The sequence below is a fragment of the Perna viridis genome, chromosome 5, assembly GCF_037379345.1.
Source record: "Perna viridis isolate PV_CMFRI_1.1 ecotype Kerala chromosome 5, ASM3737934v1, whole genome shotgun sequence".
Taxonomy (NCBI): domain Eukaryota; kingdom Metazoa; phylum Mollusca; class Bivalvia; order Mytilida; family Mytilidae; genus Perna; species Perna viridis.
The window spans coordinates 22,387,749-22,405,425 of record NC_142449.1 but is presented as its reverse complement, the minus strand read 5'-3'; the positions used below and the strand labels follow the sequence as shown (position 1 = coordinate 22,405,425).

General features: G+C 31.8%; 1 protein-coding gene across 2 annotated transcripts in view; it reads right to left on the bottom strand.

Annotated features, from left to right (window-relative positions):
* Positions 1–17,677, bottom strand: part of LOC148616528 (guanine nucleotide-binding protein G(s) subunit alpha-like) — a 51,077-nt gene that overhangs the window by 16,160 nt on the left and 17,240 nt on the right. For both annotated transcript variants that reach the window (XM_088583656.1, XM_088583657.1), the window contains exons 6-10: positions 14,174–14,228; positions 7,021–7,094; positions 6,368–6,547; positions 4,001–4,131; positions 2,847–2,914 (exon numbers count right to left, since the gene is read on the bottom strand). In XM_088583656.1, coding sequence (XP_088439782.1) covers positions 2,847–2,914; positions 4,001–4,131; positions 6,368–6,547; positions 7,021–7,094; positions 14,174–14,228 — 508 coding nt within the window. The remainder of the gene's footprint in view (positions 1–2,846; positions 2,915–4,000; positions 4,132–6,367; positions 6,548–7,020; positions 7,095–14,173; positions 14,229–17,677) is intronic.

Below are 17,677 nucleotides of genomic sequence, written 5' to 3'. Positions count from 1 at the left end.
TACAATGCAATGAATTAACTTTCATAGCACCTCAATAACTGAATAAAGGTGTTTTTCACATTTGTAGTAATTGTGGGTGAATTAATTCATTAAATTATCATAAAAATGCATAATACCGTATTCTTCAGTGTATTACCCGCATCATGTATTGTGAGCACCCCCATCTTGGCATGGGAGATTGACAAAAAAAGTAAGTTTCCTTGTAAAATGCGCACTGAGAAGCGAAGATGATGAATTCCAGTAGATTCCCTGAAATGCCTGTCCTTTAATCATTAATATTTTTAATATAAGTATTTTTCTATGTTTCCCTGCATTTGCAATCCCTTTATTGATTAAAATACAGCGATCCATTGAACGAGTCAGCTAAAATATTTACATTTCCTGTCCGTATGCAAATCAGATATTTCACTAAAATAATGGCGTCAAGTACCATCGAATATGAAAAAGATGTTTCAATTTGCCAAACTTGTGTATTGATATTTGACATATGGAAACAGTTCATCAAGCGGACTAAAGGATTAGTGACAATTGCTATCACCCTTTTAATTGATCTTTTGATATTTGAGGACAGGCTGGCACTCCGGTTATTGTGTATTTAACGCTCTACCATGGCGTGTTTTGAAAGAAAAATGAGAAGCTAGTCGTGGGTTTTCGTACATACTATGAATGCAAAAAAAACGGCATTGATGGATAAAACAATGATTAAATAGCAGTAAAACTTTATTTATTTATTTCACAACAAACTGTTCTCAAAAATACAAAATGGATCTATGTTGTCTTTTGTTGACAACTTCAGTTCTGTTTCCCGAAATGGCGAAAATTACAGAAATCGAAAATCATGTCTCCAGTAAAAAAAAACTAGGAACTCATTGTTTTGGTGAATACTGCAAACCCCCTCCTTGAAAAAAGAAAAAGTTGAAAAAAAGTGTGCGGTATACACGGAAGAATATGGTATTCAAAGATTTTAACCAAATAAATAAATAAAAACCAACCCATCAATTACTTAAAATCTTATTTACATTTGTAAAATGGCATATGCAAATGGCTATACAATTAATTCTATCAGCTACAAATGTAAGATCATTACAGAGACAGATGAGCTAGTATGAGGAACACACAGGTAAGAAATTTTATGACAATAAAAAAAGCCACCAATATTTTGCTTAGGGATATTATGAATTATTTCTTGTACCAAACTCTGCACTCAGATCAGCCAATCAGCTATTTTATCTTTCTTTTCAAATTAACATAGAGAGAACAATTTGAAAAAAGAATAATCTACATAAAATTTGAAGAATAAATTTTAAAATATCATCATAAGTCTTAATCTCTATTGCAGTCAAGCAGTTGAATTAATTTCATTTATTAAACATTTTATAAATCTTCATGTTTGACTGATCTTTCTGCAGGGAATGCTATGCTAAGTGAAGTTAAAAAAGGAAGGTGTCAAATCTACATTTCACTCTGTCAAAACATTAGGTGAGAGGCAGACTAGTAGATGTAATCTTTCAAGTGATATTTCTTACCCTTTTGCCTTTTTTCTCAACTCGTGAAGGTTTTCTTGTGTAAAAATACAAACGCGGCCCTCGAACAGGTTGTGATAACTTAATTGTCACGATATGTTTGGTGCTGAGGTAAAATGATGATTTTCTGATCAGCTGCAGGGTAATTTCTGTAGGACAGGGTACTGTTAGAGCTAAAACAAGGGTGTGCTCCATCTCATGGCATTATGGGAAGGAAGCCCCATGCACTATCATGCAATAAATGTCTAGCAAGTCATATAACTAAATCCATATTAATCCCATGAAAGCAAAAACTTGCTTTGTGTCAAATTCAAATTAGATTTTTAGTTCTCGCTTGAAACTTTAAAACATGTTCAGTTAATTTCCAATCAGTTTATGAAATTTGCGTAAAAGCGACTGAATATAAATTTCACAGTATCTTTATAAGGATGATTTCATTATCATGCCTTCACTTGAGACATATTCTTGACTGAGTATTAGTAAGAAACCAAAACACACACAAAAAAAAACATAAAATATATAAAACACAAACAAAGAATTAGTATAACATAACGTGTCAAAACAAAAACTGTTCAGGTGGCTCCCATTAAGGCAAATAGGAGTAATTTGGATCACAATTCTTCTTTTCAATTCACGAATTGTAATATATTTTTCATAACTAAAAATGAACAATAGTTACTGAAATTGGATTCAAGAGCAATTACAAAGAGATTTGTTCATTCTTTTCAGTAAAATATATATACAGCTGGCCTGGGTTTCCTATGATTTTCCTAAAATCGTCAATTTCAAGTGATTTTGAGAAAAACTCAGTATGAGATTCCGTATGAAACTGAGCTTGGTTCTTTACAAAAAAAAAACACCAAAACAAAACAAAAAAAACACCAATGGGATGAATATAGCTCAGTAAAAATTCCTTTTGATACATGTAACAAACTTACTAAACATAGACATTCTGTATTCACAATTAAAGCATACACTAAAGTAAACTCCTTGAAAAAAAATAAGGGCTATTCCAGATAAATATAGCTTTACTGACATTCTGCAGATGTTAGCTGATAATTTAAAACTGCTTTTGAAGCATTCACATTGTAAAATTAGCTTGTTAACAAAAATATAGAAACTACATGTGATGAAATATAACTCAAGTTACACAAAAAAAGGTGTGGTGAAGTGTCATACTTGACCTCACAAAATGTTATGCTTTTAAATTGAAGCTTAAAATATCTTAGCTTTTTAATAGATCAAAATAATTTAAATCTGGAAAAGCCCCAAAACTCAGCAAGAAAAGCAAAGAGACTGTTACATCACACTAAGATTACATACCAAAAATTCATCACGAATGAAATATTTTGCTCTAACAACCTCATGATCATCCCCTGGGTCTACACACGCTGAAATAGACCAAAACATTTTTATAGAAACAATATAAAAAATTTACTTTAGACATATTCTAGGAGTAACTTAAATTAAAAGTTAATGAGACTCTTTTCAATTACAAAATAAATAACATAAACTCCCATTTTATCATGGTTTTACCGTGGATTGGCCATTAATGTCACATTGTTTTACCCCGAGCAATAGTAAGGGTTAGTTATCGACGTACATGGCCAGCCTGTAGTAAAACAATGAAAATATTTAGCTCTTGTGATTTATTTCAATTCCGATGGGACTAGTTTCTTTACATTTTTTAACAGATGCAGACTATGAGTTGAACAAAATATTGGTCATGTGTTTATCACTTTTTCACCATAGCTGTGGTTTAAAGAGCATCAAAACAATTATGTGGAAAATAATAAACTTTCCCACACTTTAATCACAGTTGCCAAGGGTAACATGAAATGGAAACCTACACTGCACTGGTAGATATATCATGAATTTCAAAACAAAAACATTTGATCAAGCGAAAAAGACCAATTAACTCAAAAGATATCAATTTTAGGTGTCTTAGCTCACAGAAAAAACAGCACAATCAAACATAATACAGGAATGATTTTACGAGGTCTAAAAACAAAGTGGAAATTTGCAAAATCAAAAGTAAATATACAGTGAAAAAAAGAATTGTACCAGTAAAATCCGGAATTTGAAATAGTGGAATTCCGCTAAATAGCGACAAAAAATCATCCCTGATAATATAAAAGATTCACTAAGGACTACTTAAAATATGTTCAAGTATTCCTATGAGCTATCTAAATTTTGCCTTATTTTTCATAAGATCTTAGAATAGAACTGTCAGACTACCTGTTTTACCTTTGAAGGAGTCCTGTTGACCACCAAACAAACAAAGTTAGTGTCAAACCCTAATTAAAATGCACATAAATCTGTGGCAAACTTGCTCATTTTCAACCAATGAGTTCATGGAAAGTTTATTTCATATTGTCTGTTGTAGTTGCTGTAATGATAGTTTCAGATATATGTGTAAATGTCGTTTCTGATAACCATTATGTATTTGGTATCATTTTTAGTATTTCATATCTTACCATCATTAGGTATTTGGTATCGTTTAAAGTCAGGGAAATAATCCTCCAGCTTAGATTTCCCAGCCTTAATTTTTTCAGCTAGAAGGTCTTGTTTGTTTAAAAATAATATAATGGAGATTGTTCGTAGCCACCTGAAATAAAAGTTGAAGTACTATAAGTAAAAAATACAAATATTCATGATATAACTGTTGAAGCACTTTTATTTGTGGGTACCACTTTTCATGGTGAAGCCTGAAGGTATGAAAAGTAAGTTGGTCATTTCTTGAATTGACTCAACAACTCCACCTTACAAATAAATGGAAAACTCCTTTACACTGAGAACAAAATTTTGTAGTTTGTCAAATAAACAAATACCATGTAAATTAGAAACCCACAAACAATGGCACTTCCACATTACACCAGACTTACCACACCAAAATACATGTACAGCTATTAGGCCAAAAATGTTTCCTGTTACCAAGGTAACAATGTCCAGGTAGTCAAGTTGACTTTTATTTTTTTGTTGTTGTTTTTTTTAGGGGCACAATTGTAGCGTTTGCATTATATCTGGATGATAAATGGGTCGAATAGGAAACAGGAAACCAACATACATTTTTTTTGGCCCGACTATAACATGAAAATATTGGAAAAACTAAAATTTTACAATTAATAAGTAATAAATTCTTTATCAAAATGTTTGTGACAATGTATTATTTAGCATGCCTTTTTTCTATGACATTTTTTCAAGTACTTTGACATTATATTTTAAATCAATCCTAAGGAATGTTTTCATTGCTGTTCTGATGGCAAGGTTTAACATCCTATGGCAAATATCTCATGCACTTCAGAATAAAGGATTTACCAGCTTTGTACTAGTCTGACAAGATAAGCCAGACATTTATTGTGCTAGCTCACAAAAGCAATATAGGAAAGCATGCCACCCCACTCAGACACATAATTCTGACTCAAAGACAACAACTCTACCCCTTCAATACCACATGCTTGATGAAGAAACAGTGTCTACCAATTCAGTCTTAGGTGTGACCTGGCCAGAGGTCAAACAGACCCCTTGCACTGGATGTAAGCAGAAACCTTGAGATCAGCAAGGTGGTTTGATGGCTAGGTAAGTCACTGACTGATGTAAAGGAATTCAACCTACTTCACACTGAAATCACTACATATCCAGTCATAGAGAACATGTTCAAAGAAGAATAACCCAAAAATGTATGACTACAATCTAAATATTTGATGTAAGCGTGCAAAAATGTGGCTTTCAATTAGTTTCTGGAAAGCTGAGAAGGAAATGAAGGCAATAAATAAAACATCATCAATTTTTCAAGCAATCACAAGGTCAACAGAACCTTGTATGCTTATATTTTGGTAACTCATGAATGATTCACCCATAATTCGTGTCAAATTTCTTGGAAATAACAATTGTTCATAACTAAAGAAAACGAGAAATCAATGAGCAATGGCTCACTAGTGATACCCTAGCTTTCAATCTTGATATGAAAAATAAATAAAGTCCTTGGTAAACAGGAAGTCATTGCCAAATGTTTTGGAAAATAGATCCCACCATATGGCATACCTACAGGAAGAATGTATTAAAATTTCAAGCTGCTGTGATGAGTAGTTGTTGAGAAAAGTGTGACAGAAAAAATTGTTACAGACAAATGTACAAGTGTAAAGCAGTATACCCTCTACTTTGAAATGGGGGTACAAGTTTTAAAAATTATTTCATTCCTCTATATTTTCCTGGTATTTATATGCTAGAACATGAATTACCTCCTTACTTAATATATAAATTTAAATTTAATTTAGTTACTATCATTAACTCAAAATTGTACTCCTCTGAATTTAACTAATTTTGCAATGACAGCATTTGGAAAACTGTTTAAAAAATAGACTTAATTGAACATGAAAATAGAACTTGGGAGTCTAATGTAAAAGTTCATCAATTCATGCAAAATATGGAATTTAAATTTAAACATAAACTAGGGTCTTTATCAAAAGAACATACACCATATAAAATTGATGCTAGAATGCAATTACTTAGAGTTCATATTTCTTTGGGTACATTTAAATTGATCTGGTAACCAAAGAGATGGAAAAGTATTATAAATCAGTTTACAGACTACCTAGCATTTTAAGAAACCAGTCAGTTTATGACTGAATCAAACCCTTAGTTGCATCACTACATTAAGTATTAATGGTTTCTGATAAAGCCTTCTTTTAGTATTACTTTTTTTGTTTTGTTTTTGTTTTCATTTTTTTTTGTTTTGTTTTGTTTTTTTTTTTTTTGGGGGGGGGGATCAGAACATTGCTTGTTTATGTTCCATGGGAATTTTATCCACATATCTGCAATACTATGTGGACATTAAAAAATACCTGTTATTCCAAATACTTTGGAAAAGGTTTAAGGACTCTCTGAGTCGATTTGTAGTAGCATCTTCTCTTAACACAAGATTATAACTACTGCAAGCTGTGACAAATATAATAGCTGTTACATCATTAAAACATTGAATCCATTTTCTCCTCTCATCACGCTGGCCTCCGACATCAAACATACTACAAGATGAACAGAACAATATATTATTACACAATGTTTTGAATTCCTGTAGTACAAAAAGGTTACATTTAACATGTACTTGGCAAGCGTAAAGATGAAAACTCCATAAATAGTAAATTTTTTGATTTATCATGATGTTTATGCATTTTCTCATTTATCTTCCTTCTGGACATTAAAGCTTTTCATTTTTTTTTAAGAAACAGTTTGTCGTTGCATACCAAATATTGTTAGAAATAATTGAAACAGAATACTTCTAGCATGTGGACTACTCATATTTTTATTATGACAATTGAAAGTTGTGGATTGATCCACACTATTTTGTTCCAGTAGTAATAAATATCTGCTTCTGTGTTAAAATTTTGAGGAAGGTATTATCATGATTACTGGTATGCAGGTTTGGAGCATCACTGTAGGTTTCAAGTTAGCAATTTCATTACATGAATATCCTCTTAATGGACTTAATAATACTCACTGAAAATTAACTTTTTCCACTTGAAACTTTGTTTCAAAGATTCCTGACGTTAATACTCGACACCGTAATATATCCTTCAATAAAAATAAATTACACCCATTAAAAAGTATAAATGCCAAACTTTCTGGAATATAGGAGGGAGTACTGTAAGGCTCTCAGCAAAATATAACCAATCCAGTGCTTAACTTAAATTTCCTAAACTAGTGTAGATTCCTTGTATAGTGAAAATAGTGTATGTATCAAATCCCCCTTTTCCTAGTCTATGAAACCTTTGTAAACAGATCCATTCCCCTTTCCTAGTGTATTGTACTGGAGAAAAGATTGGTTGGGAAAATAACACATTTATGACATATGACCAGGAAACCATGGATTGAGCATTTACTGTTTTGATTCAGCGCAATTTACACTCTTAAACAGTTAAAATACTGCTGCAATAGCTTGTATGAATATACCAAAATTTATTAAATGATGTTGAATAGATCTGTAATCCACAGTAAAATACGATGTCTTTATAAATATACATTCATTATTCTGGTGTAATCAAAGGTATACAGTGAAACTTATCTAAATCAAACCCTGAATAATCTGAAAACCTCTTTTAAAGTTTCATTTTATCAATTCAATTGTATTTTCAAACCTTGGTAAACAAAACACCTGTCTAAACTGAACAAATTATAAAGTCCAAAATGTGTTTGGTTTAGACAGGTTTCACTACACAGGGATCTACATTGTTAGTTTGTTTGTTTGTTGGGGTTTAACGCCTGAGCGGCAATATTTCAGCTATATTCAGGCGAAGGATCTACATTGTTGATTGAACCAGGATAAGTACTGTTAAAGTACTTTTATTGGTGGGTACCAATTTTTATGGTTTTGGGGGAAAATTATCAGATCGTAGATTTCTAAATTCGTGAATTTAACAACTCTACCATACAAATGAATAGGAAATTTCCATTTTGTGGGGAACCAAATTTTGTTGTTTACCCAGTCCATGAAAACCATGAAATAAGTACCCCACAAACAATAATACTTTCACAGTAATACAAGACCCACACCCTAACCAGAGTTAGAAATAGTAGCCTGCCAACCAGTCTATGACTGCCAAATTTTTTGGCAGGGCTGGCTAATTTTAGCAAAAATCTATATAGCCATATAGTAAATATATTGAAAAATTGTTTTCAGGACTGGCTAGAATTTGAGTGAGTTTCCTACCCTGCCCTAACCCATTCAACATCAAGTTTATAACTGGATAAAAACTACTATAGCACGAAATGACATTTACTTGGCACATAGTCTATTTACATACATGATTAATCTTATGAATAATTTTGTACAGAAGATTTAAACATGTTTTAATAATAAACCTTAATCCTAGTTCACTGTTTGGTCAATTCAAGTAGTAGTCTTTGTAAGAATCATGCAAAATCTGTAATATGTGACGCACCCCAAAAAAGGCTATGCATTTTAATTTTTGTTATTAACCAACTACCCAAAATATGTTAAAATATGTCAAAAACTGACCAATTGATATGAATTCAAAACAGGGATCTATATGGGGCCAATATGGATCAAACCAGGGCAATAAGGCATCATAACTTCCGGTCGTTTGACACTGCCATTTTAGTTAGAATTGGATTTCATGAACTTTGACCACCAGGACTAAAAGCTGCAGAAACCCAAAAGAAAAAATCTGCCATTTTATACAAAAAAGATATTTACAACTGATTAATGCAAATAAACCTACATGTTCTTGGCAAAACACGAAAACAACTGTTCTACAAATCATCTAGTGAAGTTGGTCAATAAAATTGTCAATAAATATGTAATTTCATATTGGTCCTGTTATAGGTTTTTGGTCAATATTGGCCTCGACAGCCATATTGGCCCTTGGCGATGCCTCGGGAACAATACAACCACCTCAACCAATTTGACAGGGCCAATATGAAATTACATATATATTAACATATACATGTATTATTAAGTTGTTTTATTGGTTTATATGATGAAAAGTATAATTAAGTCATTTACAGAGTTATCTCCCTTAGTTTTGAATTCTACAGTACATTATAGTACAATATAGTTTTTTATCTCCTAGGAGGGGGGATTTGTATGAAAAGCCACATGTTAATTTCTGTTAACTATAACATTTTAAACAAACTATCAAAAATAAAAATAAGTAGGCTTTCCAACTATAAATCATACTTTACATGATTCTTACCAGGAGTGCTACTTAAATGAAATTCTCAGACAAAATCATAAATATGGTATAGATTTATTTTTAAAGGCAAACAAAGGGTCAATCAAATCAGGGTTGTAATGTACAACAACATTTGAAATACTGCAGACAAGAACAGTAAAAATGAGGCAAAAAGATGATTTTTCACAATACTGTAACGATGTACAACAAGAAAAACACACCATCTAAAGTTTTGCTATCTAACCATAAAATGACAGAAAAACCAGTAAGACCATTTCCTCCAAAAATAACAAGACAGTTTCATAAATTCAATGTCTAAAATAGATTTTAAATGTGAAGCATTACATCTGAATAAGACATTTGTATAAATATTGAAAATATTCATGAAGTCACCAAGACACTTTTGAGGAGAATAATTTTTCATAAAGTAAAGGCCAGTGGCTATTAGACTGAATAATATTTTTTCAATATAATATAATATGAATTTATAATTCAATTTTGCACTTTAAAATACGCAAAGTCTTTATTTTGCTTTTCAAAAAAAAAATTTCACAGCTTTTAAAACAGTGGAGGGGCTAGGGTCAGAATTCAGCACATTTTTATATTGTATGTAAACAAGCCATGGAGATGGCCAAAAATGCCACGTGACCCTATGTTTAGAAAATTGCAAAAGATAACTAGGCTTATGAACCTTAAAGAGTGATACATAAAACTTCTTGATTTCTAAAGGTTTATTCACAAGGGCCATCACTTAAAATATGGGTTTGCATTGGAAGCAATGGGAGTTTTTTTTACTGAATTCATTCCTATAAGTTCTTATTGGCTCCATAATGAACTCCATAAAAATCACCTATTATCCTTTAAAGGCACTACAAAATGTACATAAAACACAAATTGACCTTTGGTCTGTCCCAATATGCCTGAGTGACTACAGAATCATAAATACACTTTATTCGCCTTAAATATCCATTGTAACAAATCCCCACTAGTCTCTCTACACTTAGAAAAACAAGAAAGATACAACAATCAGATAAAATGGCTAAGTCAACTGACCAATTTAAAAATAGACATAATATATATCAGATTTAATCTAATTTAAGCAGTTGCTTATTTGAGAACAAAGTGTGCTGGATGTACCAATACATAAATACACATATATACACCTTAAAATTCAATGGTGACATTCAAATCAGAAAAAAGGTAATATCATTTTCAAATTTAGACAAATAAGGAAGTAATGTGTCTCGAAATAATTGTTTCTTTCCGCACTATATTCAGCTATTCTAAAGGTTATAATTTATAAATGGCAAGCCTGACTATTTTTGGAAAGAGTAGAGCAAATCATCTAAAACTACATAAAAGCAGTAACCTTTTGATTGTTACATATTTTTTTACAAATATAAACCAGCAGTAGATAAGCTATACATTTGAAATAATATATTTTACATATCTTGTTATAAACAAATGTCCATAAAAAGGTGTATCATACAGTTGATATTTTCATCTAAATTCAACTTTTATCAATTCCCTGGTACATTTTAATTCCATCTCAACAGCTTATGTTTTAAGCATTAAAATTCATTGTATGCCCTTAATCATACTTTTAGGCCTATACCATATGCTTTATCATACTTTTAGGCCTATACCACATCTCGTATATCCCATCCCTATATATGCCTTCATTGCATACTCTATGTTGTGCTTCTACTCGGATCACACTTGAAATAAATGATTAAAAAGATAATCAATTGGAAAAGTGAATACCCAAAATATGATCAAGAGTGCCAAAGAACCGCATAGATTTAACAAATGTGTGAGCCTCGTTCTGTGCACATATCAAATCTTCAAGGGTTCCTTCCACAAGAGTAATCAAGGGAACCAAGGTTATAGCGGTAATCAAAAGAATCACAAGTTATCGTATTTTGGTTATCCATGATAATCAAATGATTAACCTATTTTTCCATAAATTACTGCTATTTTCAACATAAATTAAAATTTTGTGATCAGCAGATTGATATTTGTGTTGTTATGTAATGTGGAGGAAAGTCCAAAAGTGAAATTTCCAATAGTGTGAATAATAGAAATTTTTTACACTGGAAATATTTAAAAAATCACTGCAATCTATATAAATATTTATCACATTCAGTATCAACCTTAGAGCTATATCACACCTCAGGCTAATGGCCCTTGGGGTGTTATAGGGTCTCTAGATGACACAGCATGTGAAATGGATTTTAAATATGAAATATTCAGAATATATTATAAGCTAAGAACATTTGTACCCTTCTTATGAAGCACTGAAGAACCTAAGAAAAGTATTATAAAACACAATCAAATATTGAGACTTTCAGGTTGCCAAAGTACTGACATTCTCATTTCCTATGAATATTAAATTAGCAAATATTTTATCGGGTTTCAAGGTGTTTACTTGTATGAACATCTCTGAAAACAATTTATTTAAACCATGTGTCATTTAACTTTATATACTTTGAATAATTTATGGATAATCTTTTAAATTTTAGGAAAGAGAAATTGAGAGTTAATGCTATTAATATCAAAATTGTTGGCCTTTATAAATCAACTATTCAACCTTATTGAAACATGAATGTTTTTAAGTAGCTGTCTTTGTAAGAATCATGCAAAATCTGAAAAATGTGATACACCCCAAAAAGGCTACATATTTTTATTTTTGTAATTAAGTTCTTTTATGGGTCTATATTACGAAATGTGTAATTATTCATTCAAATCTGCCTGCTCTCAGGAGATAATCAACATTGAAAATCCAGTAGATTCTATTGTATTTGAGTGTCATTTACAGAGTTATCTCCCTTTATTTTGAAATCTACAGTGCATTCTATATAATTTTTATCTCCTAAGAGCATGGGTTATACGAAAAACCACATTATTTTCTGTTTACTATGACATTTCAAACAAAATATCAAAAATATTAATATGCAGGCTTTTTACCCATGAATCACATTTTGCGTGATTCTTAGCTGGAGTGCTACTTAAATGCATCAGGAAAATATGGCAAGCTTTACTTGTCAACTAAGCTATTAGCAGAAAAAAAAGAAATATGTAATTCATAGGAAACATTAACTCGCACCCCCTATATTTAATTAAAGATGCAGGTCCAAATTAGTCTTGGTCCCTCAATTTCCAATGTAGGAACTTTTGAAATATAATTTACATAGCCCGAGTCAGGGACCTTAAATTCCTTCAATACCGATACCTGATTTTCATCAAGTGGACCATGGATTTGAAACTTGGAATAGTCTTGGACCTTCCACTCATGAAAGAAAATCTGAACTCCTGAGATGCTCAGTACAATGTGATAGTGACATAAAAGTGGCACACTTAACAATCCACCTAGCTTTAGCTGAGTGCCATTTTTTTTTCAAATCATTGCTAAGAAAAGTTCTTTGAAAAAAAGACCAGAAATTACAAGACCCTAAAATTAGTTTGAAATGTCTAGTAATCAGTTGATGTAAAGGCAAATCTGCAAGTCTACAAAATATTCTATAAAAGCAATAATGCATCCTTACCCAGCAATGCATTTCAGTTAGGTCTGGTTTTTTATAATAGCTCATTCATTGATGACAACAAAAACTAAATCAGGCATATCATTTTGTGAAAATTTCAACTTTCTTCAACTTACAAGTTCATTTTGCAAATATCAATTAAAATGCTGGATTCCTGTCATATAGAATTTAAAAGGTGTCGATTTTCTCATCCAAGATAAAAAGAGAAAAAAGTTTGACGCTAAATATTTTGGCACAAGATTTCACAATGAAAAACACTTCCGTTATATAAATATCTAAGAGATCTGGTCATTGGTTCTTGTTTCTACATAAAAAGTGACTTATAAAATGAGATGGTCTTCAATATACTGGTATAATTTTCATTTTGTTTTCCTTTTTCTGTACAACATATGCATGAATTTTTAAAAAAAATGTTCTGTTTAGGCACAAATTAAATTAGTGTAAAATGTAATTTTCAAATTATTTGAAATTCTTTGATTTTGGCTAAACATATCCCTCTGCTATGTTCTATATATCTTTTTGTCACACTTGTATGGGATCATAAGATGATGAACATTACCATTTTCTCTATGTTAAAAATCACATGGCATGGGTATTTACACTAACCTTGTGTTCAAAGTATGACTTTGGCCAGCCTTTGATTTAAGAAGACATAGCAGGGTTTCAACCGAAAACTTTGGCTTGGTAGTCCACAGCTTAAACTTTGGTAGCCAGTAAGTATAGTTTTTTCGCAATAACAGTAAAAATTGCCCACAACAATTTTTAAGGGTCATTTGCAATTTGGCTCCTGCTAATTTTAAACCTTGTATTGATAATCAGAATGATATTATGTATTTAAGGATGTATGCTGACAGCCATTATTCTGCAATAATGTTACTTGGTGTAAATTTAGTGTCTAAAACTGCCATGAGATTTCAAAGAGGTGTTAGAGTTTTTCAGTGCATTCACTGTCTACAGATTTCAATTTAAAGGCTTCTATACAGTGATTGATAAACAGGTATATTTGAAAACCAATAAGATAGAAGGGTGATGATCCACAGATGCATCCTTGCATCACAATCTTTCCAGTTAGGATGTGGAAATTGATACTGAAACCACAGTGGTGATTCCAATCCACTTCCTCAGTTCACTACACCGGAAGTCAAAACAGAGTAATGACAGCTATATTTTTTTTCAATCTGAAATAGTGTTTAATCTGTAGAGTGAAATCACTTTAGAAATGCCAAAACTGTATGTAATAAAGTCATTACCTATTGTTGTGACAATGAAATTTAAAAGAAATAACATCAATATGACCTGTCTGTAAAGATCCCAATATGAATTGTATTATCAGCTAAGAATTGTGGTGTATATTTTTTTGTGACAGAGTGGAATCGTTTATGTAGTATATGGGTATGTTTAACATGTAAAAACCCACCTGTTCAGTTGGAGTGTATTCTGGTTGCTTCACTATATGGACTCTATCTAGAAAGCTGAAAATATAAATAAAATACATACATGTGCATATTACATTAATATATCGACTTGTAACACATAAATAATTAATAAAGGACACATTACTGACAGTCCTAACAGGGCTGAAATTTGGAAGGACTGGCAAAAAAGGTGTTGTACCTGATGTGTAGGAGTTACCTCTACCTTACTTCAGTAATATATTAACATAGTTTTGCCAATGAATCCTAGGCCAAAAAAAATAATATGTTGGTTTACTGCTACCCTACCTACCTTAATTTTTGTGCCTATCCTTAACCTTTTAAGGCCATTTCGGTTCAAGCACTGTAAAAGTCTAGGTTGTTTCCCCAATAACTGAATGTAAAAATGTTTTGACAAGTTAAAAAATTTCCCTACCTACCTACCTACCTATTTTTTCTTGCTGGTAGCAAGAAAAAAAACTATTATTTTTTTGGCCTTCAGGTCTATCTATTCACCCGTTTCAGAAAAAAAAATATCTTCATTTGTGCTTCATTACTCATTCCTGTGAGAAATACTTCTTTTTAACACAATTTGTAACTGAACATGGTTACCAACCATAATCCTGTACAGACCAACCTAAATTCCAATCAACTAGGACATATTAGTCAGGACCAAAAGTGCATTCATATATACTACTCAGACATTTTAGTTGTACTAAAAATAATCTGGCTCACAGCTGTTGCTTTTCTTTTGGCTGATATAAAACTAATTTTAGCACCTTTACCCACTAATCCCCTAAACATATGATAATGGATTGGGGTTGTAAGGGTGTCAATCTAATTCATTTTTCGATTCCTCTTTACTGTTCAATTAATGTGTTCTTCTATAACAAAAAGTACACAAATTCAACGTCCTTTAACTGTCATCCCTTTGACCTTGTCCACTTATTGGAGCCCTTGGTAAAAAAAATCTTTCCATACCATCCCATCTGATCATTTTAAGAAACTGAAAGAAAATTCATTTAAAATCACACTTGACTCATTTAGAGGGCCTATCGGGTTCATCGCTCATTCTATTTCCATGTTAAAACACTTAACTACATTTATATTTATGTTCACTTTAAAATTACAAACAACCAAAATATGAAACAGAGTTTCAAAATTCAAGTTTAAACTTCAGGCAGAACTGTCAACAGTTCAAATTCAATTTACCAGTGATCTTTTGAACATTCAAACTATTTTGTAAATATAACAGACTCAATTCCCCCCCATGGGAGTGCCTTACACACAAGCTATTCACCATGACCTCTGCTGGCTTTTCGTAACAAGATATGGCTGAGATGACTCAGTTTGCTTCTAAAAATAGTAACACCGTGAATAATTTATAGCACTAAGCTATAATCTATACACACATTGAGATTTAAATAGAAACAAATCAATATTGATACTGGATCACTTTGTAGGTGTAAAAACCTGTAAAAACCAATAAACCAGAAAAACTTCTTCAGGCAATAAATTGCAATATTCAAGATACAGCATGTATTTGAATCTATTTTTTCTGTATGGAGGTATTTCACTTAAGCTTGTGTACAAAAATAGCCATCACTACTACATTCATACTTTTTACAATGTTTTTTTTTTTCAAAATATGATTACAATTATTACACTCATTGGCCTTATTTCAGATTTAAAAAGACCTCCCATGAAATAGTTATAGTTACAATATTTTTAAAATTTCAGTGTTATCAGAAACCCCCACATAATCTTCACTATTATGAAAGTGCATTCACCTATTTGTACACTTTAATGTGTCTGTCCTCTGTCTAGATGAAAGTCATGGCCCTAACTTTAACAATGGTGCATTATTGAATATCAAGTGAAAGCAGCTGACATGCTGTATACATAGACCAATAAGTGATCCCAATTAAGTGTTGAATCCAGGGGGAGGAAGTGATGATCCCAATGCAATGGCAGATCCAGGGGGGGAGTAAGTTCTGGGATAGAAACTCTATTTCTTAGGGGACAATTTTTGTTAAATTCATCCAAAATTGACAAAAATAAGCAAAAAATACCCTAACCTTTTCCCCTTATCAAACCTCTAGATCAAGGTCTGCTATGAACATGTTCATTTTTTACACTTGTGATACATGCACTTGATAATTGGTATACTTTTTTCTCGGATTTTGAAAATATATACTAAAATGCTTCAAATGGCCTGATATAAGCTTGAAGAGGCATTATCTAAAGCCATATGTTGAAAAGTTAGCTTGAAGATCCAACAGCTTTAGGAACATTTTTGACAAGGTAACTTGAAGAGGCAACTGTTATAGCCACATTTTGACAAGCAGCTAGAAGAAGCAACAGCTACAGCCACATTTTAGGATGATAGTTTATAGAGGAAACAACTACAGCCACATCATGTACATGATAGCTTGATGAGGCAACAGCTACAGCCATATTTCAATATGTAAGCTTGAAGAGGCAACATCTATAGCTACATTTGGTATGTCAGCTTGATGAGGCAACAGCTCTCACCATAACAAGTCACACAACTTCAAACCAAGTAAATGAAGTTTCAGACTCTGAATTCCGTCATATTTTCCAATACAGCCAGTCAACATAAAACTTCTGAATTATCAAATAAAATTTTTGTTTGAATGCAAATATTAGCAAGGGATAAATGTCATTCAACCTCTAAAATACTCAGCTTAGCAGAAACCTAGGTACTACCATTATCAAAATATTTGTCTCTAATATAAACAATAAGGTTTACTCTAACCTCTCTCACATATGGTGCTTGAGTACCAATAGATCACTTGGGTAGTCTTGAGATTTTTGTTCTCTTGGACTACTTAAATTCACTAAAAAATGGATCAACAATGTCCAAAGTATGTATATATGAAGGTTAAAGGAACTCATAAAAAAATGTCTTGAGGGGTACCATAGTTTCATACAAAAACTCATAATTTAGAATCCCAAACCTTCCCTTATTCGAATTTCCAACCCTTAATATTTTTTTCTCTAACAAAATGCCATTTTATATTAATAAAAGAGATTTAAACTATTTAACTGAACTGTGAAAATTCTCTGGAATTACACAATTATACGAGGTTACTTTGAGGCGTTTCCTATACTACATGTAATGTAACATAAGTTTATCAGAAAGGTTGATGAAAGGAGAATCACAGTGCATTAAGTACCTGTACTGTCAAATGTAATCATTCTTATAGGGGTTGTTGTTCTGTTAACGCCCACATTAACACATAATTACACATCTCAAGCTAGTGTGAACAAAATACTGATAGCAAAATCCATGAATCCTTCCACTCTTTTAAAATTTAAATAAAGGTACATATATCAAATCATCTGTGAACCCCTATTACTTATTTTTTTATTTTTTTTTTGGTGGGGGGGGGGGTCAACAGGTTCCTTTTCAAAGCTTTTCTTTTTAATTTTCTTTTCCTGTATTAAGTTATGCAGACTGAATTCTTACTTCTGGGTACAAAAGG